This window comes from Phyllobates terribilis, unplaced genomic scaffold (genome assembly GCF_046119375.1).
Source record: "Phyllobates terribilis strain yellow unplaced genomic scaffold, ASM4611937v1 Scaffold_2__4_contigs__length_985480577, whole genome shotgun sequence".
Classification (NCBI taxonomy): Eukaryota; Metazoa; Chordata; class Amphibia; order Anura; family Dendrobatidae; genus Phyllobates; species Phyllobates terribilis.
In genome coordinates, this window is record NW_027362762.1 from 144,256,523 (window position 1) to 144,280,905 (window position 24,383).

General features: G+C 42.7%; 1 protein-coding gene across 2 annotated transcripts in view; it reads left to right on the forward strand.

Moving 5' to 3' along the window:
• The window catches only part of CSAD (cysteine sulfinic acid decarboxylase), a 77,447-nt gene that overhangs the window by 19,753 nt on the left and 33,311 nt on the right, over positions 1-24,383 (forward strand). For both annotated transcript variants that reach the window (XM_073662935.1, XM_073662936.1), the window contains exons 8-11: positions 11,833-11,912; positions 13,108-13,162; positions 16,868-16,984; positions 19,061-19,125. In XM_073662935.1, the coding sequence (XP_073519036.1) occupies positions 11,833-11,912; positions 13,108-13,162; positions 16,868-16,984; positions 19,061-19,125 (317 nt within the window). The remainder of the gene's footprint in view (positions 1-11,832; positions 11,913-13,107; positions 13,163-16,867; positions 16,985-19,060; positions 19,126-24,383) is intronic.

Consider the following 24,383-nt stretch of genomic DNA (forward strand, 5'->3'; position numbering starts at 1 on the left):
ACCCTTGCACGCAGTCTTCTATCCACCCGTATAGCTAATTGCATAGCCTGTTGCAAATCCTCAGGTGTAGGATAAGCAATTAGCAGGTCTTTAACCCTTTCACTGAGCCCAGCAAGAAATAGACTTTTCAGAGCAGAATCGTTCCACCCTGTTTGAGTGGACCAACGACGAAAATGTGTACAATATTTTTCCACATTACCCGATCCTTGTTTTAGACGTCGCAACTCAGTCTCAGCTGATGCGACACGGTCAGGATCATCATATAATAGTCCCAAAGCAGAAAAAAAACTATCCACTGATCTGAAGCATGAATCACTAGGTTGCAAAGAAAAGGCCCACTCCTGAGGCTCTTTGCGCAAAAGTGACATTATGAACCCTACGCGCTGGGATTCATCCCCAGAGGACTTAGGTCTCAAACGAAAATACAATAAGCAAGCATTTTTAAATGAAAAAAATTCTCGGTGTTCACCAAAAAATAAATCCGGCAAACATACCTTAGGCTCCAAGAAATGTGCTCCAGGACAGTTACTCACGTGCTGACGGAGCTCGGCCACCTCCAGAGAGAGTCCCTGCAGGCGATGAGCCAAATCCTGAACCGACACCATGATGGAACAAAAAAATCTTTCCTTAGAGAATTTGCAGGCTGGACTTACTGTTATGTTCTGCTACCAAAGCTAAGGAAAGAGAGGAGATCTGTCCCTACTATAAGACTCAGCTGAATCCCTACGATGTAACAGGGAACCTGATCCTGCGATCAGACCTGCTAAAGTCCTAATCTAGTCTGTACGAAGACCTATAGATGTGGGGAGGGAATCCCTACAAGTACTAAGGACTGGGAGGAATATGGGACACCTCCTAACAGAAATAGTAGCAGACAGACGAACAAACGAAATAGATAGAACATAGAGGTCCGTAGACCAAGCAAACCAACAGAGTTAGATACAGAGCACAGGCTAGCTAGAAAGTAGATATACAATGAAGTCCAGCAAAGCCAGAAGGGCGGAGCAGGATTAAATAGGCCAACAAAGTCATGTGACCAGCAAAGGAAAAAAAACCTAACAGCAAGGTTCTAACAGTATGAGGGTTCTATAAACATTTATGGAATGCAGCACAGGCGCTGCATAAGGTGATAGTTTTAGTTCATATCGGACTAAACTGGTGATACGTTCCCTTTAACGAGGGCCTCTCTTGGAGCCGCTTCCCTCTGCCATGTGATCAGCTGGGCAAGACCCTTTTCTACAGGGCCTCCCATGTCTGACCAACATTGGACTCACTTCTTCCTTTAATTCTCCCACTAGTGGGTTTCACCCACTTGCCTGCTGAACTGGATCTCAGTCGCCTCTAAAGTTACTTAATGATTCTTGCTGCCTTGTGCCTTCCAGCATCACACAAGTTCTCTTCCTATCCAGATCTCTGCACACTCTCCTGTCTTCTCTTCTCTTACTTCACTAACTTCCTCAATTTCTCACTACGAAGAGATTCCCAATCCTTCTTCACTCTATGGGCCGGCCTTACAGTTAACCCTGACACTGTCCTTGCTCTCTGTTGCGGGGCAGAACTAACCTTTGCTTTTGTACTGCACTTAACCTTTCGCCCAGTGCAGTACAAAAGCAAAGCGGAAGACAGTGACATCTTGTGGCCTTTGGTTATTACTGCAGCCCACAGGAAAATTAAGACTTGTTACCACAAGAAACCATCTTTCACACATTTACATGATATTTTCAATGGAGATGGTATGACAGTTTGACCACCCCCTCACATCTGCATCTGAAGTAGCCACAGGCAGAGGACCAAAGTCAGATGGGAGAAATGAAGTGACCAAGGAGAGAACTGTCCAGTTGTTTAACTGGTAACTGTGAAGACAAAGGACCTGGAGTATGTTGCAAGATACCAGGAGGGAACCATCTAGTTTTGTGAGTAGACACTTTGAGGATGAAGGCCTAGAATACAGCGATGGTGGTACTAAGAGCCACAGTGACATGGGGCCTGAAGTATGGGACTGTCAGTAAGAGGGATGGCAAGCCCAGTGTATACAAAGAGGCGACATGAGCTCAGGAGTGCCAGAAAAGCTCAGTCCAAAGATTGTGCATTCCTTGTGTAAAGATATTACTGCTATGTAATGTTTCAGGTACAAGTGCCTCCATATTGGAGTCTACAATAAAGAGCCAGTTGTGGTGTTCCTGTTGAGTTAATTATATACTTAGTCCAGGCTGTAGAAAGTGTAAGAGTTTCTGGTCTGACCCTAACAGCTGAACCCCTAATCGTAAGCAAGTTATCACTTATCCTATAGCTAATGTATAAATTGATATTGTGGTACATACCCTTAGCCACCGTGGATCATCATGGATATTATAAATAACCTAATGGCTACCTAGACCACCAGAGATAACAGGAATTAATCCTTGCCCACCCTAGACAACAAGGGATATTACCAGGATTGTTTTCCAACAACATATGAGCTAAGTCATTAAGTGCAATGTAAACAGTAGACAGAGGTCAAGGATCTCATTCCACTATCTGGTGCATAATCTTGACATCAGCCTCTGTTTTATTACTATGATTGTAGTGAGCTCCATGTCTCTATAGCTCACTTTCAATAATGAGCCCCACTCCTCCCTAATTTGTTTTGAAGAACTAGCTGACCGTTTAGCCAACTTTGTAAGTATGATTGCACGCATTTTGGAAAATGCTGATAAGTATTCGGATTCAGTACTCAGTGTTCTGTTTACTCAGTGCTTGGTTATTAATATCCATTTTTCAGTCCTGATTGCATTTTGAAGATAAAAAAATAATATTTTCTGGCTTTAAGATGGACAAACTGCATCTGCTGCTTGTTTTGTAAAATAGACCTTGAGCGCCTCCAAGAGGTCCTTTTATTAGTTATGCTTTTGTAGTAGTTATGTCAGTATTAAGTGGATGTGATTTCAAGAAAACGTATGCTCGCTTTATCTATAAATACAGGGAACTGTGCATTATTTGGTGCAGTTTTTACTCATAGATTTTTACAGAAAGCCTGAAATAAAATACACGTAAAATTACAATTGTATTTTTATGTTTGAAATTGCATAAAAAAAAAACGGAATAAAAAAAAAAGGAAAAACACATACAAAAAACACAACAGGGCAGATTACTATTGTGTATTTTGCGGACACCTGTAAAAAACATGCAGAAAAAAATACATTTCCATATGTGGGAACCTGACCTCCCTGAGGGTTTTAGAATCCAATTTCACCCCTAGACACAAAGTGATTGGCGATTGTAGGCTACACAGACTTACCTATCATGCCAAATGAGTCTCTGAAGGGCCATCCTGTGACACAGTCTGCTCGTCTATGAGCCACTTTTAGGGGTATAAAAGAGACCACAACTATGAACGTACAACGTGCCCATGGCGTCTGCGCTGCAACAAAAGAATGGGTCAAGATTGAGAAGAGTAAAAAACTTCATAATACCCTAGACCAGCTCCCACATCGGTAATCAGCCACAGAACGACATTGCACCAGGCCTACTAATATATGTCCCCCATCCTAATATATATATATATATGTCCTTCATCCTGATATATATTTCCCATTTCCTGGCCCCATCCTGGTATATACGGTATATCCCCCATCCTGTTATAAATGTTCCCCTTCCTGGCCCCATCCTAGTATATGTTCCTTGTCCTGGACCCCAATCTGGTATATATATACCCCATCCTGGTATATGTCCCCCATTCGTCCGCTGTTTTTTAATGCATAGAAAAAAAAAAAGATTGTATTCACCTTCCTTCAGCTCCCCCATTATGCGGCGTCCTCGTCTGACACCGGCAGCTGACTTCAGCGTGCAAGCAATGGCAGCTCATGATGTCACTGCCATTCACCCCCAGTCACGTGCAGGTCTACGTCAGCTGCTGGCCTCTGATCGGCTGAATATGCGTCCAAGGAAGCACATCCAGTTGGGAGTTTGCGCTGGCGTCGGTGGGCTCCTCACCAGCACAGGCCCGGTCGCAACCTCTTTCCATTATAGTGGCTAGAAAATCCTAGCCTTCTTTTCTGAAGTATCAACGATGCCCTCATTTAGCTCACAGTCTGTTTCAGTGACTTTTTCCAAGCTTTACTAGATGATATTTCAATGGCATATCTCGCCTATGGGTCTTAATAAGCACAGGAAATAGCCCACAATATAGCACCTCCACAGGCTTTGTGTCACTCTCTCCAGCCCCCAGTACACCACCTCTCTCTTACGGTGAGCAAGCTGCTCTGACCCCCAGTCCACCGAAGCTCACTGATGAATAAGCTGCTGTGGTTTACCCAAGACTCTCCAATGGACAAGAAAAGCACAAACTTTCGCATGGGCCCATGGAAAGTCTCCCAGGCACCACACTTTGCCCTTGCTTTTGCCCCTGTCTTTTATTCCCCTCTGCACATCATATCAGTGTTGTGGTGCAACATACCAGTGTTACAACGTACACACCCATATTAGTGCTAGGCTCTTCATGGAAGTACTGTGTTGCCGGAGAATGTATATTCACCTTGTTCTTGTGCTTTTTTGAGAGTATTCTGGTTTCTTGCTATACAACAATGCTACTGATCTGAAAATGGCTCTATAATGTCCATATAGTCCTGCTCATCGTTATTGCCACCCATGAAGTTTAAGTACATAATGTGGAATATCTCCTGAAAAAAATGAATCAAGTGAAACAGTTTTCGTATAGAGCCCTCGTGTTAAATACAAAAGAGCAAATGATAAACAATAATTTAAATAAAAAACAATGGGAGGGAAAAATAGAAAAACCTAAAGCTTGCTATATCACTGGTATTAGCACCCTTTACATTAATTTAGTATGGAAACACATTTTGACTCACTTGTGGTAAATCACAAAAGAGATTCACCTGTGATTAATTGTCAGTGCCCATGTGACATGAATTAGCCAATGAATAATGACTTCAGAGTTTTAAAAAGCCACTTGGTAGGCCCTGTTCCTTTGTCACAATCGTGAAGACAAAGGATCTGTATGAGGACATCAGAACTGCTATTATTAGCAAACACAAGATTTACAAAGGGTATAAGGCCATCTCCAAAGACCTTGGTATCCCAGTTTCAACAGTGCGCAATGTTATTAAGAAGTTTACCAAGCATGGAACTGTCAAGAACCTGCCTGGATGTGGGGGAAAGAGGAAAATTGACGAGAGATGTCTTTGAAGGTTGGTGCGAATGGCAGAAAAAACACAAAGTCAAACATCCAAAGACCTGAAGGCCAACCTGGAACAGTCAGTGGTCATGGTTTCAACAAGTACCATATGCCGCACACCAAACCAAGCAGAGCTTTAAGGATGAAGGCCAAGGAAGAAACTATTGCTGAAGAAAAGACATAAAAAGGAATGACTGATCTTTGTCAAAGAGTACCTTGACAAATCACAAATCTTCTGGGAAAATGTTCTGTGGACAGATGAAACAAAAATAGAGCTTTTTGGCAATGCAAAGCAACAGTTTGTTTACAGATGACGCAATGAAGCTTATAAGGAAAATAACACCTTACCAACAGTTACAGTAAGCATGGTGGAGGATCTATAATGCTGTGGGGTTGCTTTGCTGCATCTGGTACTGGAGGCCTTGACCGTATCACAGGAATCATGAAATCAGAGAATTATTAAGAGATTTTATAGTGAAATGTCCTACCCAGTGTAAGAAAACTTGGTTTGAGTTGAAAATCATGGGTCCTGAAGCAAGACAAAGACCCAAAGCACACATCCAAAAGTACCCAGGAATGGTTGAAAAAGAAAAAAATGGACTGACCTCAATCCTATTAAAAATCCTTAGGGCGAGGTGAAATCTGCCATTGGGAAAAAGAACTCTGCAAACATCCAAGAGCTTGAACAAACTGCAAAGGAAGAGTGGCAGAAAATTCCAGCTGAGAAGTGCAAGAAGCTTATAGATGGCTACAATAAATGTTTGGAGGCTGTCAGCAATGCCAAAGGGTGTGCAACCAAGTATTAATTAAGGGTGCCTTCATTGCTGCACATGCTGTTTATTCTGTTTTTTCTTTGAAACATGGAAGTTGAAAAACAATGTTTTATTGTTGTATTACTTTGGATCACTAATTTAAAAATCCTGAGGATATAACTTTGGTACATTTCCATTTATTTCTGAAGAATGCTGTACAGTCTATGAAAAAAATTAAAGGGTGCCAATAATGATGAGAAGCACTGTATGTGAAATAGAAATTAGATGTGTTACTCCTGCTGGGGCCATGACTGATGTAAGTTATTATGGACTGAGTAAAAGAGTCCTGACTTAAATAAGTTGTCCGACCACGAAATGCAATTTTTTTTAAGCAAATCTGTGCTGTATTGTAATATACAACACACCTATAAATTTTGTTTTTTATTTCTGCCTTTTGTTCCTCCTGAATTTCACTTCATTCCCTGCACCCACTTTGTATACCTGCAGCTCTACCAAACTTCACAGCTCCCTGCCCACTGCACACTCAGGCTATGTGCCCACGATGCAAAAATGAAGCAGAAAATTTCTGCGTCATTTCTGCATCTCCCTGGCAGAAAAAACACATGCAGATTGTACATGCGTTTTTCCTGCCAAATACATGCGGATTTGAAGCGTTTTCACATGCGTTTCTGCATGCGGATTGACAAGCGCTTTCCAGGCGATTTTAGCATCACTTGGAAAGTGCTTGACAACTAGGTCACACTATATAAATCCATGCAAACAGCATGGATTTATATAGTGTGACCGTAAGAATGTTTAAAAATAAAAAAATAAACCTATACTTACCCTCTGATGGCCCGGCGTGTGTAGCTGCGCTCGCTCCTGTCTGCCAGCTGATCGCGGGACACTGCACTGAAGGGCCTGCGATCACATGACTGTGACGTCACCGCAGGTCCTTCAGTCCTGCCCGCAAGCAAAGGGAAGGAGACCGGGGGCCGTCGGAAGGTGAATATAAACTTTATTTATTATTTTATTCTTTTTTTTACAGGTACAATGGTACCCAGGTCTGGATGAGAGTCTCCTCTCCTCCAGAACTGGGTACCATCCGCACATTGAAACGCATATAATCCGTGAGTACAAATGTACTGACACGGATTATGTGCGTCTCAATGCAAGTCCATGGCGCAGCGCTTCCGCAAAATTAATGGACATGCTGCGGATTTTTGAGCGCAGCATGGGCATAGAACTTGCGGAATCCCCTTGGGGACCATGGGGTGCAGATTACCTAGCGTTTAACAAGCGTTTACGCTGCGGAAATTCCGCAGCATATACGCTTGAAAAACGCTACGTGGGCACTTAGCCTCACTCTAGTATTGGAAATAACAGAGCAGTGTCCTCATGTGTAGAAAGCAGCACAATCACTGTACTCTACACACACATATACTGTATAAATTTATATAGTGGGGGAAATAAGTATTTGATCCCTTGCTGTTTTTGTAAGTTTGCCCACTGACAAAAACATGAACAGTCTATAATTTTAAGGGTAGGTTAATTTTAACATTGAGAGATAGAATATTAAAAAAAAAATCAAGAAAATCACATTGTATAAATTAGATACATTTTTTTGCATTTTGCAGAAATAAGTATTTGATCCAGTACAAACCATTATGAGTTCTGGCTTCTACAGACCAGTTAGACGCTCCTAATCAACTCGTTACCTGCATTAAAGCTGTCTTACATAGTCACCTGTATAAAAGACTCCTGTCCACAGACTCAATCAGTCAGACTCCAACCTCTACAACATGGGCAAGAATAAAGGCCTTTCTAAGGATGTCAGTGACAAGATCATAGACCTGCACAAAGCTGGAATGGGCTATAAAACCATAAGTAAGACGCAGGGTGAGAAGGAGACAACTGTTGGTGCAATAGTAAGAAAATGGAAGGAATACAAAATGATTGTCAATCGACATCGATCTGGGGCACCATGCTAAATCTCACCTCGTGGGGTATCCTTGATCATGAGGAAGGTGAGAGATCAGCCTAAACCTACACGGGGGGAACTTGTTAATGATCTCCAGGCAGCTGGGACCTCAGTCACCAAGAAAACCATTGGTAACACACAGGGGTGGATTAAGAGTAGCAAGGGCCCTGGGCAGTTTAGAAGGCGCCCCCCCCCCCCCTCCCAACACACACACCTACCTGATGTATCACGTGATCCCCTGTGATAGATCATGTGATAGTTCACGTGAAATTTGGCACAATATTAATTATAATAATTTTTTTAGGCTGTGTGCCCACAATGCGTTTTTAAGCAATTCCGCTGCAGAAACGCTTAAAAAACGCTTGGTAGAAGGCCTGTGCACATGCTGCGGAAATTTCCGCTGCAGATTATCATTGCGGAAAAATCCGCAGCATTACCAATTATTTTGCGGAAGCTAGGTGTTTTCGCTGCCATTGACTTGCATTGGAACGCATGGAATCCGCATCACTGCATCTGTACATGTGGATTCCATGCGTTTCAATGTGCAGATGGTACCCGGGTGTGGAGGAGAGAAGACTCTCCTCCGGACCTGGGTACCATAGTACCTGTAAAAAAAAATAAAAAATAAAATATTATACTTACCTTCTGATGGCCCCCTTTATCCGATGCGTCCTGGCTTGCCGGCAGCTCACGATGGTCTGAAAAGGACCTGCCGTGACGTCATTTAGTCATGTGACTGGTCACGCGACCGCTGACGTTGGCAGGCCATCAGAAGGTAAGTATATATTTATTTTTTACCATTCTTTTACGGTCACACTATATAAATCCATGCCGGTTGCATGGATTTATATAGTGTGACCAAGTTGTCAAGCACTTTCCAAGTGATGCTAAAATCGCTTGGAAAGCGCTTGATAACCCGCATGCAGAAATGCATGTGGAGAACGCTTCACATCCGCATGTCCCTGGCAGGAAAAACGCATGTAAAATCCGCATGCGTTTTTTCTGCCAGGGAGATGCAGAAACGCTCAAAAAAAATCCAGAGCATTTCTGCATCGTGGGCACATAGCCTTACATTAATTGTATGACTCAATATTGAGCACACGTAGCCATCTATACACAGCAGGAGGCCGCACATAGCCATCTAAACACGGCGGGAGGCCGCACGGCGCCATCTATACACAGCGGGAGGCCGCACGTAGCCATCTATACATGGCGGGAGGCCGCACGTAGCCATCTAAACACGGCGGGAGGCCGCACGGCGCCATCTATACACAGCGGGAGGCCGCACGGCGCCATCTATACACAGCGGGAGGCCGCACGTAGCCATCTATACACAGCGGGATGCCGCACGTAGCCATCTATACACAGCAGGAGGCCGCACATAGCCATCTAAACACGGCGGGAGGCCGCACGGCGCCATCTATACACAGCGGGAGGCCGCACATAGCCATCTATACATGGCGGGAGGCCGCACGTAGCCATCTAAACACGGCGGGAGGCCGCACGGCGCCATCTATACACAGCGGGAGGCCGCACGGCGCCATCTATACACAGCGGGAGGCCGCACGTAGCCATCTATACACTGCGGGAGGCCGCACATAGCCATCTATACACAGCGGGAAGCCGCACGTAGTCATCTATACACAGCGGGAGGCCGCACGTAGCCATCTATACACAGCGGGAGGCCACACGTAGCCATCTATACACAGCGGGAGGCCGCACGGCGCCATCTATACACAGCGGGAGGCCGCACGGCGTCATCTATACACAGCGGGAGGCCGCACGGCACCATCTATGCACAGCGGGAGGAAGCACGGCGCCATCTATGCACAGCGGGAGGCCACACGTAGCCATCTAAACACAGCGGGAGGCCGCACAGCGCCATCTATACACTGTGAGAGGCCACACGGCGCCATCTATGCACAGCGGGAGGCCACACGGCGCCATCTATACACAGCGGGAGGCCGCATGTAGCTATCTATACACAGCAGGAGGCCGCACAGCGCCATCTATACACAGCAGGAGGCCACACAGCGCCATCTATACACAGCAGGAGGCCGCACGGCGCCCCCCCCCCAGAGACAGCGGGAGGCCGCACACAGTCACGCACACACAAACATATAGACATATACATACACGCATAAACACATTTGAAACACAAAAATGCATATAAACATCACACAATGATATCTGCCTGCACACACACACTCACTCAATCACACATACACACACTCACTCTCACACATACACACTCTCTCTCACACACACAGACACACACACACACAGACACACACAGACTCACCATCCCCCGGCTCAGCTCCAGTCCTGCTCCTCTCCGGTGGTAAGTAGCAGTGCAGGGCGCTCACTGCGTGACGTCACAGCTAGGAGACACGGCCGGCACAGGGAAGTTAACTGCTGCAGTGCTGACCCGGCCGGAGAAGAAGCAGCGTCCGTGCGCCGCTGCTGGGGGAGCGGTCCGGGGGCCCCCCCCCGCCACTGTCTGCCAGTATGTGCCGCGGTGCCACACATATAATGAGGGCAATCTGGCCATAGACACCCCGGAGCCTCGGGCCCCCTGGAGCCCCGAGGCCCCGGGCGGTAGCCCGGATTGCCCTCATTATAATCCGCCTATGGTAACACATTACACCTTAAAGGTTTAAAATCCTGCAGTGCCCGCAAGGTCCCTCTGCTCAAGAAGGCACATCTGCAGGCCTGTCTGAAGTTTGCCAATGAACACCTGGATGATTCTGTGAGTTATTAGGAGAAGGTGCTGTGTTCAGATGAAACAAAAATTTAGCTCTTTGGCATTAACTCAACACGCCATGTTTGAATGAGTACAACATAAGAACATCGTCCCAACCATGAAGCATGGTGGGGGAAACATTATACTTTGAAAACCTCATCAACTACTAAAAATGTCTGACTACTGTGCTTGCCAACAAGGGTTTTGCCACCAAGTATTAAGTGTTGTTTGCCAGAGGGATCAAATACTTATTTCTCACTGCAAAATGCAAATACGTTTATCTAATTTACACAATGTGATTTTCTTGATTATTTTTGGGATATTCTATCTCTCAATGTTAAAATTAACCTAACCTTAAAATTATAGACTGTTCATGTCTTTGTCAGTGGGCACACTTTCAAAAACAGCAAGGGATCAAATACTTATTTCCCCCATTGCATATACATATATACCACATAATACACTTCAGATGTTGCAGAACCTCAGTCTATAGTGATAATGGATGAATAGATGATGGAGGGATGGATGAAAGAGGGATGGATGGAAGGTTGGATGATGAGAGAGGGGTGGATTGATGAGGGAGAGAGGGGTGGATGAGAGACGGATGGATAGATGAGAGATAGAGATGGATGAGGGAGGGATGGAAGGATTAATGGATGAGGAAGGTATGGATGGATGAGAGGGATGGATGGATGGTTGAGAGAGGGATGGATGGATGAGGGATGGACAAGGGAGAGAGGGATGGATTGATAAGAGAGGGAGGGATGGATGGATGAGGGATGGATGCGCACAGCACTTTATACTCACCTATGTAGAAGCCTTTTCCTTTCTAGTTTGTCCAATCAACCGAGTCATTCCCCTGCTGCCTCCCACTGAGAGCTGCAAAACGCTGAAGCAGGAGGCAGGGGGAGGGTCTGGCAGAGACTGGGGGTGGTGTCTGTTGTGACATCACCGACCAGTCTTGCCAGACAGGAAAACTGTCTAGGACACCAAGCAGAATGCTCACAGGGAGTATATTGCACACAGTCAGCATTCTGCAGCCTAGATATACACAAATCCTACAAAAGCCCAGACCACCCCTTTAACTATAGATAGATTGTATATTATTATATATTTTATTTTCTCATTATAAATAATTTCAAATGCCAACATTTTATGTAATATCATTTTCACTTATTTGCAGAGCCATTATTCTGTCCAGAAGGGGGCAGCATTTCTTGGCATTGGAACAGATAATGTCATCTTGGTTGAAACAAATGAAAGGTAAGGAGTAGGATTAGGTATCCCAAGATCAGCTGTTTGTAGTGCTAGCTGGGTGTACACATTGAATGGCGTCAGAAAAGTACAGCTTTGTGCTCTGTTTAGTGTCCATTCTTGAGTACTGCAACTCAGCTCCTCTTCACTTAAGGAGAACCTGTTAATATTGGAGGGATTCACTCTCGGAGGTACACATTAGGTAAGGTTAACACAAGCAATGCGGTTTGGTCCCAACAGGCGCAATTTTATTGCTTTCATAAGACTCCAAGAAATTCAAAACCAAAAACAACCTCTTCTGGACACAAAGGTATCACAGCAAATAAACAGTTAATTTAGCAGGGCACATATGTCAGTGTGGGCTCATTCCAACAGATTACAGTCCTTTCTCCCCAAACAAACTTTATACACAGAAGAGGCATGATCCTTCCATGTCTCGATATCCCTTTCAGATTGAGCTCCAGCAGCTTCTAGCACCAAGCAGAAGTGTTCAACTCAGGGCACAGATCACACTGAACAGGCTGCAGCTTCCACACATTTCTCTGCAGCTCCAACACACAGACTGCTCAGCTTTCCTAGCTGATTTGTGAAGTCTTCACTCTAAGAGAGACCCCGACACATCTCTCTCTCAGCTACAGCTCACATCTAGGCTGGTCACTCACCAGCTACAGCACACTCAGTTCTGCTTCATCCAGCAGACTGACACACCCAGTCAACACAGGCCCTTGTTCTAGTAAAAAGCTACGCAGATGCATCTAATCAAATCCTGCAGCGCTGGGACTTATCCCTGTTTTACCTGGCTCTGCTACACCTTGGAAACGACATTTATTTGCAGATATATGGTTAATTTGCTGGTAAATAGCGTTACAATGTTTTGTGGCTGCTTTACTGAAAGTGCGGCAAAGCGGGAGAAAATGAACTTATTTTCCTCCTGGGAGCCATTGGCTTTATATATTTTAGTTTTAGTTTTTTTTCCTTCATTTTGTGCAGAACGTATATAAAGTTGTCCGCAGTAAGTCTTTATGGTTACATAATAGAGCTGAATGTTTTATCGTCTCAGCCAAGCTAACTGCTGATTAGCTTGGTACATGATAAAATACATGATAGCACATGATAAATAACGCTGGATGCCAGCGATCTGCACATCCAGATATCATATATTGCTGTGCATGTGACTTTATGCTGTAACTTTATTTCAACACAGAGGGAAAATGATTCCTGAAGATCTGGAACACAAAATACTGAAAGTTAAATCTGAGGTAATTTAAGTTTAGACACAAAATAAAGTTTTGAAAACTTTTACTAGAGCCACATGAACGTATTAGTTTAAAGGGGTGTACCGGTTAAACAAAATAATACTTAAAGTGCCGTGATCTTCAGCTATTCCTTCAGGTCCTGGGTTTGGCAACCCCACCTCAAGCCCTGTGATTAAACACATGACAGTTCTGTCTTGGTGTGGTGTCAGAGCTTGGTGTGAGGGGGGCTGGCAGACAGCCCCATATTAATAGTTATGCCAGAAGGAGGCTAGCTTAGCTGGCCCTCTTCTTTGTAACATTTGTAACACCCTATGTATAGACAGTAAAGGGGGTTGGCTTAGCTACTGAAATAAAGTTAGCCTGCCACTTTCACATACAGAACTGTTCACAATCTGATGCAAGAAACACTCTCCCACGCTAAGGACAGCACAAGAAATGAAGCTGCTGAACAAAAGGATAGCAGAAGATCAGGATATCTATGATAATAATAGAAATATCAAAAGACTGACCGCCACTTCCAAACAGAAAAACAGGTGTGAACAGGTACAAGCTAAGAGAGCCACTTTCAAATGTAACTAAGAAATTAAAGCTGCACTCTTTAAAGTTATAGTATGCAAACACTGAATATATTAAATTGTACTTGCATTGGTGCTCTAGAAAAAAAGTTAAATGAAGATACTTAGCACATAAATTGCCCAATGCATGTGTGCCCAATAGCCATCGACAAGGCGACCTTCTTTGCTGGGAACCCAACAAAATATGAACACCTCTCTTGGGCTTATAGCCTACAATTAAATGAGTAGGTAACTTTTTTTCTAGAGCAATAATGCAATTCCAATTTCATATATTCCATGTTTGCATAATATAGCGTTACAGAGTGCAGCTTTATTTGTTACATATGGAAGTAGCTCTCTTAGCTTGCATCTGTTCACACCTGTTTTACTGTTTGGAAGTGACGGTAAGTCTTTGAGATTTATATAGATTTTCTGACTGAGTGCTCCACCCATCAGCCTATGGCAGTTTTAATCACAGCTAGATGCTTCCTACCCATATAATTGTAGGCTATCAGCCCAAGAGAGGTATCATGTTAGGTTAGGTTCCCAGCAAAGAAGGTCGCCTTGTCGACTGCTGTTGGGCACATATGAATTGGGCAATTTATGTGCTAAGTATATTCATTTTAACTTTTTTCTAGAGCAGCAATGCAATTCCAATTTGGTATATTCCATGTTTGCATAATATTGCTTATGGCGGTTTTAATCACAGCTAACTGCTACCTACCCATATAATTGTAGGCTATCAACCCAGGAGAGGTGTCATGTTAGGTTAGGTTCCCTGCAAAGAAGGTAGCCTTGTCGATGGCTTTTGGGTACACATGAATTGGCCAATTTATATGCTTAATTTTAGGTTCTTCATTTTAACTTTTTTTTAAAGCAGCAATTCAATTTCAATTTTGTATATTCCATGTTTGCATAATATAGAGTTACAGAGTGCAGCTTTAATTTATTAGTTACCTATGATAATAGAAACATATTACTAATTTCTATAACTTACTATGTATGCACATTTAAAGGGGGTTTCCCACTCTTATCAAAGTGAACTCCAAATGATTCCTGTAATATAAAATGACAAGGCCAGACACTACTCCATTGCTCTAGCACAGTTTCCCCACCACTTCTCCAGTTGATGATGTGAGCTTTTGATGTGACATCTCCACTGCAGCCAAAACAGAGACCAAAGCAGTGGTGGGGAGACTGTGTTAGAGTATTATCTGATCTGATTTGATTTTACATTACAAGAATCGTTTGAGGTCCACTTTTCTAAAAGTGGAAAACCCCCTTAAGTATAATTTTGTTTAGCTGGAAGGTGCCTTTAGGCACTCATGTACATGGGAAATGCTATGTGCTTGGGAACTTTATGTTGGCACTCCATGTAAGAGCATATGATGCTTTAGTTTTAGTGATGTATTGTATTTTAACCTTAAAGGTTATCTATAAGGTGGAATACCTCTGTAACATGTCATCAGTTTTTTTTCCTTCATATATTATCATGCAATCTGTAAAAGTGAAAGTCCATGAGTGAAAAAAAATCATAGAAATTTTATTCTATGACATGTTCCAAATATTATGCAAATGCTATTTTTTTCTCTGATTTTCCTAAATGGCCAATGCAAATGAGTAAGTATAATGTTCAAATGATCAACCATTAGAGTATAAATCACATTTTATTGGATAAACCTCCAAATGAAAACAACATTTTTTTCGAAACTAAAAAAGCTCAAAATTCACTGTTGCAAGTTATTATTCACAACAGTTTCCAAACATTTTATAGGTTGTAAAGAATTAAAAATGGTCGTTTGTTGAATTTGCAGCATTAAGAGGTCACACTTATTGAAATCAAAAGCTTTTCTAATCAAAAATATTTTATCAGCCAAGTTACATGTTAAGAGTCTAAGACCCCTTCTTTGATATCACCTTCACAATTTTTGCATCCATTGAACTTGTAAGGTTTTGGATAGTTTCTCCTTGAATTTCTTTGCAGGATGTCAGAATAGCCTCCCAGAGCTGCTGTTTTGATGTGATCTACTCTCCACCCTCATAGATCTTTTTCTTAAGGATACTCCAAAGATTCTCAATAGGGCTGAGGTCAGGGGAGGATAGTGGCCATACCATGAGTTTCTCTCCTTTTATGCCCATAGCAGTCAATGACTCAGAGGTATTCTCTGCAGCATGGGATGGTGCATTGTCATGCATGAAAATGATTTTGTTACGGATGACACGGTTCTTCCTTTTGCACCTTGGAAGAAAGTGGTTAGTCAGAAACTATATACTTTGCCTATCACTTTCACAACCGCAGGGACTCTAAAGGGGCCTACCAGCTCTATCTCCATGATTCCTGCCCAAAACCTGACTCTGCTACCTCCTTGCTGATGTTGCAGGGTTGTTGGTACATGGTGGCCAATGACCAACCCTCCATTACTCCATCCATCTGGACCATCTAGGGTTGCACAGCACTCATCAGCAAACAAAACTGTTTTAAAATTAGTCTTCATATATTTATGGGTCCACTGTAACAGTTTTTTGAGCACTGTTTAGGGGTGGCGGAATTGTAGGTTTATGAATAACAGTAAGCCTCTGGAGGATCCTACACCTTAAGGCTCACAGGACTCCTGAGGCAAATACCCATTTGCTGATTTGTAATGGTATTTTAGCCGCTGCTCTCTTAATCCGATGAATTTTTCTGGCAGAAATCTTTCTCATTATGCCTTTATCTGCACAAACCCATCTGTATCAGCCACAAATCTCTTAACAGTATGATGATCACCCTTAAGTTTTCATGAAATATCTAATGTTTTCATACCTTGTCCAATGCATTGCACTATTTGACTCTTTTCTGCAGCAGAGAGATCCTTTTTCTTTCCCATATTGCTTGAAACCTGTGGCCTGCTTAATAATGTGGAACATCCTTCTTAAGTAGTTTTCCTTTAATTGGATTCATCTGGCAAACTAATTATCACACGTGTCTGAGATTCATTCAGTGATCCAAAGAGCCCTGAGACACAATACCATCCATGAGTTTATTTGACAAACAAAAAATTACATCTTTATGACACTTAAATCCAATATGCATAATAATTTGGAACACGGTGCATAGTAAAGGTTTACATATTTTTATCGATGCTGTACTTGGGATCATTTTTTTTCACTTTAGGGTTCTGCACCTTTCTTGGTAAGCACAACTTGTGGGACAACAGTTTTTGGAGCATTTGATCCCCTGGAAGGAATAGCAGAAGTGTGTGAGCGGCATAGTCTATGGCTTCATGTTGATGTAAGTTCTGTCTCTTATATATCATTATTGGTAGTGGTGATCGCCTCACCTGGCACAGCAATGCACTGGCTACAATCCAAGCATAGCATGTGTATTTTATTAAACCTACAAAGTCAGTACACAGTTATACTTATTTAAAGTTGATTATAAGTGCGTGATTGCTGATGTCTCCTGTTATATTTGCTCCAATTTCTTGATACTCATCATTTTTGTTTTAAATTAAAATGGCTGTGGTTTGTCCTTGGCAGACCTTTTTATATAACATACAACAAATCCTACCTGCAACACCTAACCAACGTAGGCTGGGTGCCAAGATCAGGTATGTGAAGAGCAGACAGACACTGGGGTGCCCCTTGGCATATTTAGGCAGGTTTAAGGCCTCAATGTCATCCGAGTGCAGTCCAAAATTTTTCACGTATCCATAGATGTATTGCTGATTTTGATCCGACACTCAGATCAAAATTGGACATGTGTTAGATTTTCTCCTTGAATCACCTGGTCTGAGGAAAAAGTTGGACATGTGCACAGCCCCATAGAATATCATGGGTACTGTATGAAATTGTGGTTCTGTGCTCCCACGTGGGAATAGAGCAGGTCCAGTGCTACACTACTCCGATCGTATGTGCTGCCATTGTCCTGACCCTGGAGGCTGAGCTGCTATGCTTGCAAAGAGACTGTTTAATCCTGCTCCCTGCTCAGTCCTTTGCTATTTATTTCAGTTCCTATGTGCTGTAGTGGTGAGTGGTTCTAGCATTAGTTTTGCTATCTTTTCAGAGGTTTTCTCATTTTCTCTTCTGCTTACACTTCCTGGGGTCTTGCAGAGGTACTCACCTGGTTATTGACTAGGCACCAGCTGCATCACCAGACGCCAGCTGTCCGGCAACAGTGGGCCTGGGGAGGGCTCCGCCAAAGTCCCCCTTCGATTTACTGGGAGCTGGATGAAGAGCATTCCTGGCCCTCAAGGGCTCGCCTAGCTGGGCAGCATGGGCCAAGTGTGTCTGTGGCTGCACCTTTGCTGATTTGGTGCCAGTTTTGCTGGGTCCCTCTGCAAAGCGCATAACAGGTACGAGGCTGTCTGTGAAAACCATGGATAGCACTCATCTGATATAATCGATCGTGGGCACGAGCTCTAACGTTAATGTCTTTTCGTAGAGGAGAGTAGAAAAAGTTGCTGCCAGACAGCTCTGGCAGTGGGTTAACTCCTGAATAACAAATTTCCATCGATATCATGTGTCGGGGAGGAGTCAGGAGTCCTGATCTGACTTAAAAAGGTGGAGAAGCTTCCCTTAAAAGGGAGGAATGTGTCATCGGAAAATTAACTATGGTTTTAATCAGGCTTTTATATTAAATGTATTTTTTTTACTTTAGTAATATATTTTTTTCAATTTTCCATTTTAATTATATTTAAAAAAAAATAAAATCTTGCAATCTCTAGGCTCATACTTCCTGCTCTGACTTTTCAGTTGTCCCATTATCATCACAGACATAATTACAATAATAGATAATATCTCGATATACAGCAGATGACACAAGATCCAGCATTCATAATACTTGATGTCACAGGTCATCTCCTGACCCTCTCTTCGCTATGACCTTTGTCCAGATCATAGGACTCCTAAAAAACTCTCCTAGAGAAGTCAGTAAGCCAGTCTATTTCTGCCCATTTGGCGAGTCTAATGTTAGGCTTAGTGGTAGTTGTGAAAATTGCGAGATTTTTTTCTTTAATAAAGTGATAGTGATATAAAAAAAATAGTGTTTTTTAAATAAAATTAACATAAAAGCCTGATTTAAACAATTGGTCATTTTCTGATGACACATTCCCTTTAAGTAGCAGCAATATGTGACAAAACTTTGGTGCAAAAATTGCTCTAAAACTAAACCAACCAACCAAGTGGAGAAAAGATAGCCAATAGTGTTTAGAGATGCATGAGTAACTGAGGGGCATTTTCCGACTGTCTAAAATAATGTTTAATCTATAACTGAATCGCTCTCTTTTTTTATAACCTTGCTACAATAATAGTAGAGAGTTTACCCATATGTTACTTATAAGTAATTCATATTCTTTTTTTTCTATAGGCTGCGTTGGGAGGCAGTGCCTTATTATCCAGTAGGCACAGACACCTACTGAAGGGAATAGACAGGTCAGTGCTATCGCTAGCTGCAGATAACAATGAGCTATTTCGTGACATAGTCATTAATCAGATTGTATTATAGTGAAGGACGCCATTGTTCTATCTAACAGATACGAAAAGCATAATGCATCTGTCCACTATACCATGGCATCTGTGCATTATAGACTATCATGTTAAAAAAGTAGATATTTTTAACTGGACTTTCCAGGATTGAATAGCTTAGTCTATTATGATTTTCCATACCCTTACTTTTTATCTTTTTTTGGGGGGGGGTGGAGGGGGGTGGTATTTGACTCTTTTAGTCTGGCAATAAAGACCAACGTACATGTTTAGCATGAAAAACAGCAAACTCGCTAAACGTATGGCAAAAACAATCTGTGCAGGGCCGACTTTACTGTAAAAAAACAAAACAACAGCAAATCATGTTATTTTTTTAACATACTGTTATGTATTTTTATCATACTTTTCCGGATGGGTGTATATATTTTTTTCATTGTCCCATTCCAAGACTCAACTATTTTATTTTTTCTTTGCGTATCTGTATGAGGGTTTATGTTTAACCAGGGTGCTCGGGTATGCAACGAGCATCGCGAGTGCTCGAGTGACATGTTCGCATCCTCGCATGTTTGAGGCTGTTAGACAGCCACAAAATATGCGGGGATTGCCTGACAAACACGGGAAATCCCCGCATGTTAAGTGGCTGTCTAATTAACTTTCATCATCAATGAAAGGCAGTTACCTTTCACAACTGGTTCAAGACCCAAAAAGAGGGGGGGGGGGGCACTGCTAGGCCTAATATTGACCAGTGGGCCGGACTACATATCAAATATACGGGTTGGCGGGTAACTTGGGCAATAGTGACCACAAAATAATAAATTTTCATGTATTCTTTAATAAGATGTATAGTACATGGACACTACAGTATATAGTACTACAGTATAGTACAAGGACACTAAACTTCAGGAAGGCAAATTTCCAACGGTTCAGAGATAATCTTAGTGCCATAAACTGGGACAATGTCCTGAGAAATAAAACTACACAAAGCAAACGGGACAATTTTAGAAGCATCCTGAATAGGACCTGTGCAATAAATGAAAAAAAAATGAAAGCGTTTAGAGAATTAAAGCAGTGTAGTGAAGAGGAATTAAATAATTATAGGCAAAAAAATTAATTGTGTAAAAATCAAATCAAGGCAGTAAAGACTGAGATTGAGATACTCATTGTCTAAGAAAGGAAAAATAATCCAAAAATATTCAACTATATAAATAGTAAGAAACTCAATAAGCATAGTGTTGCCTCTCTCGAAAATAGTCTGAGAAATGGAGGAAGAGGATGAGGGAAAGGCCAGTCTGCTAAACGCCTTTTTCTCTTCAGTATTTATACAAGAAAATCCTATGATAGATGACATGATCAGGAATACTAGAGATTCTCCACTAAATGTGACCTGCTTATCCCAGCCACAAATACGGCGCTGCCTCAAAATCACTAAAGTAGACAAATCCCCAAGCCTGGATAGCAAACACCCCTGAGTACAGCAGGAATTATGTACAGTGATAGACAGACCATTCTTTCCAATATTCAAGGATTCCATAATAGCAGAGCCTGTACCACAGGACTGAAGGACAAAGCCGCGATCTATGGAGCGCCAAGGAATGGATGGTGAAGAGGAAAATAAAAACCACCTTTATTATGTCAATAAAACGTTTTTCGGCAGTGGAATACTGCCTTCTTCATGACTTCTTCAGGTCAGGAAGAAGGCAGTATTCCACTGCCGAAACACGTGTTGTTTTATTGACATAATAAAGGTGGTTTTTATTTTCCTCTTCACCATCCATTCCTTGGCGCTCCATAGACCGCGGCTCTGTCCTTCATCTGCTCTGTATTTGTCCCTCTCTGAGGGTCTGCGGCAGGAGCTGCCTTTCCCTTGAAAGTCGAGTTTGCTTGAGGACCTGTGCCTCAGGAGGACCTGCCGTGACATCACTGCCGTTCACGTGTCCGCCCAAGCTGCAGCAGCACCACGGCACTGTGGACCTCCGCTCTCCAGGTTATTTCCGGGGTTGTGCAGGGGTGCACAACCCGGTCAGATGAGCAGTTTTCTCGCCCCATCCCTGTCCTTAATCCCCAGGTTTCACCCAGAGCGCCCCTTTTTTCTATCTTTCTTTTTGTACCACAGGACTGGCGCATAGCAAATGTGGTGCCAATATTCAAAAAGGGGACAAAATCTGAGCCTGGAAATTATAGGCCAGTAAGTTTAACCTCTACTGTGGGTAAAATCCTGGAGGGTTTCCTAAGAGATGCTATCCTGGAGTATCTCAATAAGAATAACCTCATGACCTAGTATCAACATGGGTTTATAAGGGACCGGTTCTGTCAAACTAATCTGATCAGCTTCTATGAGGAGGTAAGCTCCAGACTGGACCAGGGAAACGTAGTGGATGTTGTCTATAGGTACTTTTCAATTGCGATTTATGCAGTGCCACACAAAAGGTTGGTATAAAAAATTTTTTAAAATGGGACATGGGAAAATATGTGTAACTGGGTTAACAACTGGCTCAATGATAGGAAACACACTCGGATTGGTTCAGAGTTAATAGTGAGATACCACAGGGGTTAGTATTTGGCCCTCTTCTTTTTACATACATTCATAGGCGAAAGTTGTCATCCTTATAAATTGTTGAAAGAAAATTAAGTATTTCTTCCAGAAAATGACTGCAATTAAACATGTTTATTTCCTATGTGTGTATTGGAACTACACAAAAAAAAAACGGAGAAAAAAAGGCAAATTGGACATCATTTCAAACAAAATCCCAAAAATGGGCCAGACAAAATTGTTGGCACCCTCAACTTAATATTTGGTTGCACATTCTTTGGAATAAATAACCAATCAATTGCTTCCTATCACCATCAACAAGATTCTTACACCTCGCCACAGGAATTTTGGACCACTCTCCTTTTGCAAACTGCTCCAGGTGTCTCATATTTCAAGGGTGTCTTCTCCCAACAGATATTTTAAGATCTCTCCACAGGTGTTCAGTGGTATTCAGATCCAGACCCATTGCTGGCCACTTCAGAACTCTCCAGCGCTTGAAGACCCATGACGCAAATCCAGCATTCTGGCACTGGGCATTACATTGCGACTAGTGATGAGCAAGCACTAAAATGCTCGGGTGTTCATTGCCTGGGTCGAGCAAAGTGTAATGCTGTAATGCTCGACCCGAGCAACGAGCCCAATGTAAGTCAATGGGAAACTCAAGCATTTTTCCGGAGCCCCCCAACCCCCCCGGAGGTCTGGAGGGGGCCTAAAAATTGTCCAAATCGACTAGAACAGTGCTCAAATGATATGGGAACAGCATGGGGAAGACCACTGGAAGCATCTGACTCCCAGGTCACTGCTGTCAACAACGTTGTCAGAGTATTATGCCACTTTTATGGACTCACAATAAAACATACAAAAACGAAAAACAAAATGGATTTTCCTGGAAAAAATGTTAAGAAACATTGTTTCCAGGGTAATGACTTGTATATAAGGCAAAATAAATAACCAAAAAGAAAAATGCTCCTCCACACCTTGGCCTATGTTCAAACCTAGCGTTTTTGATGCGTTTTTACACTTTTGTATTGCTTTCAACCGTGAAAAATTCATTCACTGGTAAATGTAATTTTTTTTTTAACTGTTTATTTTGAAAGATGTTCCTTTTTCTCATATAAATAACAACATTATCACATGAATAGTTATAACAAAATTAAGCAAAACATGCTAGATGCTTCTAGTGGCGCAGTGCTCAACACTGCTATTCTTCCTAGAATTAGGTCAGACATCCTATGTATCATCTAAGGATGGGTAGGGTACGGGGAGGAGATAGGGAAAAAGAAAGAGAGAGAAAGAAAGAAGGCACGTATCATCAGTTGGTTAGCTTGGTTACATAGTCATCCCATGGAGCCCAGATGCGATTGAACAACTCAAGTTGATTATTAATACTGGTCGTAAGATTCTCCATACGTCTCATTTCTTTAATCTTCTTCCTGAGTTTTTTCATGGAGGGAGCTGATCTTTTCTTCCAGTACGAGGCTATTAAACATTTTGCCTATGTCAAGATATGGAGGAGCACCCTGGCAGGGTCCATTCTCATAGAGACGGGGGGAACTTTAAGCAAATAAGTCACAGGATCTAGGGGGATCTCCACATCTAACACCTGAGAAATCAACCCATGTACTCTCTTCCAGAATGGGGATATTGTCTGACAATCCCCGAATATATGTGGCAATGAGCCCGCAGCCCCCAGACATCTTCAGCATCTATCTGACATGATAGGGTATATATTATGCAAAACCTCTGGGGTATGATACCAATGCATCAGTATTTTGTATTGATTTTCCTTTTGTATTGTACATGTGGATGATTTAGCTGCCTTGGACCATATAACCTGCCAGATAGGAAGCGAGAGCTCCCTCCCCAAATATCTCTCCCTCTTAGTCATATAAGTATGTTTTGGAGGGGGAACTGATGGCGTAGTGAACAGTATGTTATAGATGTCTGTGATCAATCCCTTTGTAGATGGATTCCCCTTACAGAGTCGTTCAAAGGGAGCGGGGATGGAGAACGTTGTGTTTTTATATAAAGTCAGGGCTAGGTGACAGATTTGTAAGTATGAGAAGCAGGTCTCAAGTGGAAGTTTGATCCATTCTCTAAGAGTCTGGAAAGGAAGAATATTCCTGTTAAAGGGGTCAACAATGTACGCATTGTAACATACCTGGCGGCGCCCTTGCATGGTGGTCCAGCTCCCACTGTGCAAGAGCGCGCACTTGATCTCCAGTCCAGAATGTCTCTCTGGCTTCCCTCCATGCTGTCTGTTTGTGTCTGTTTCTGCTGCTTAAGGGCGGCGCCCGATCACTTCCTGCTTTTTCTACCTGCTGTGGGTCACACCCCTTGTGCGTCCTCAGCCTATTGCTGTCTGTCACCTGGTATATAACCCAGCTGCTCCAATCAATCCCTGCCTGAGCATTGTGCTTCATTCAGTGTGTGCTTGCACTCTGAAGGTGCCAGGTCCCGTTCTGTGTTTCTCTTGTCTGCCTATCCTGGAGGCTGTATTTCCAGGCCTGTCTGAACACGCTCCTAGCCTGTTCCTCCCGCCTTCTAGGGGCCGATTACCTAGACCCGCTCCTGTATCTTGTCTGTCCTGTCTGAACACGCTCCTAGCCTGTTCCTCCCGCCTTCTAGGGGCCGATTACCTAGACCCGCTCCTGTATCTTGTCTGTCCTGTCTGAAC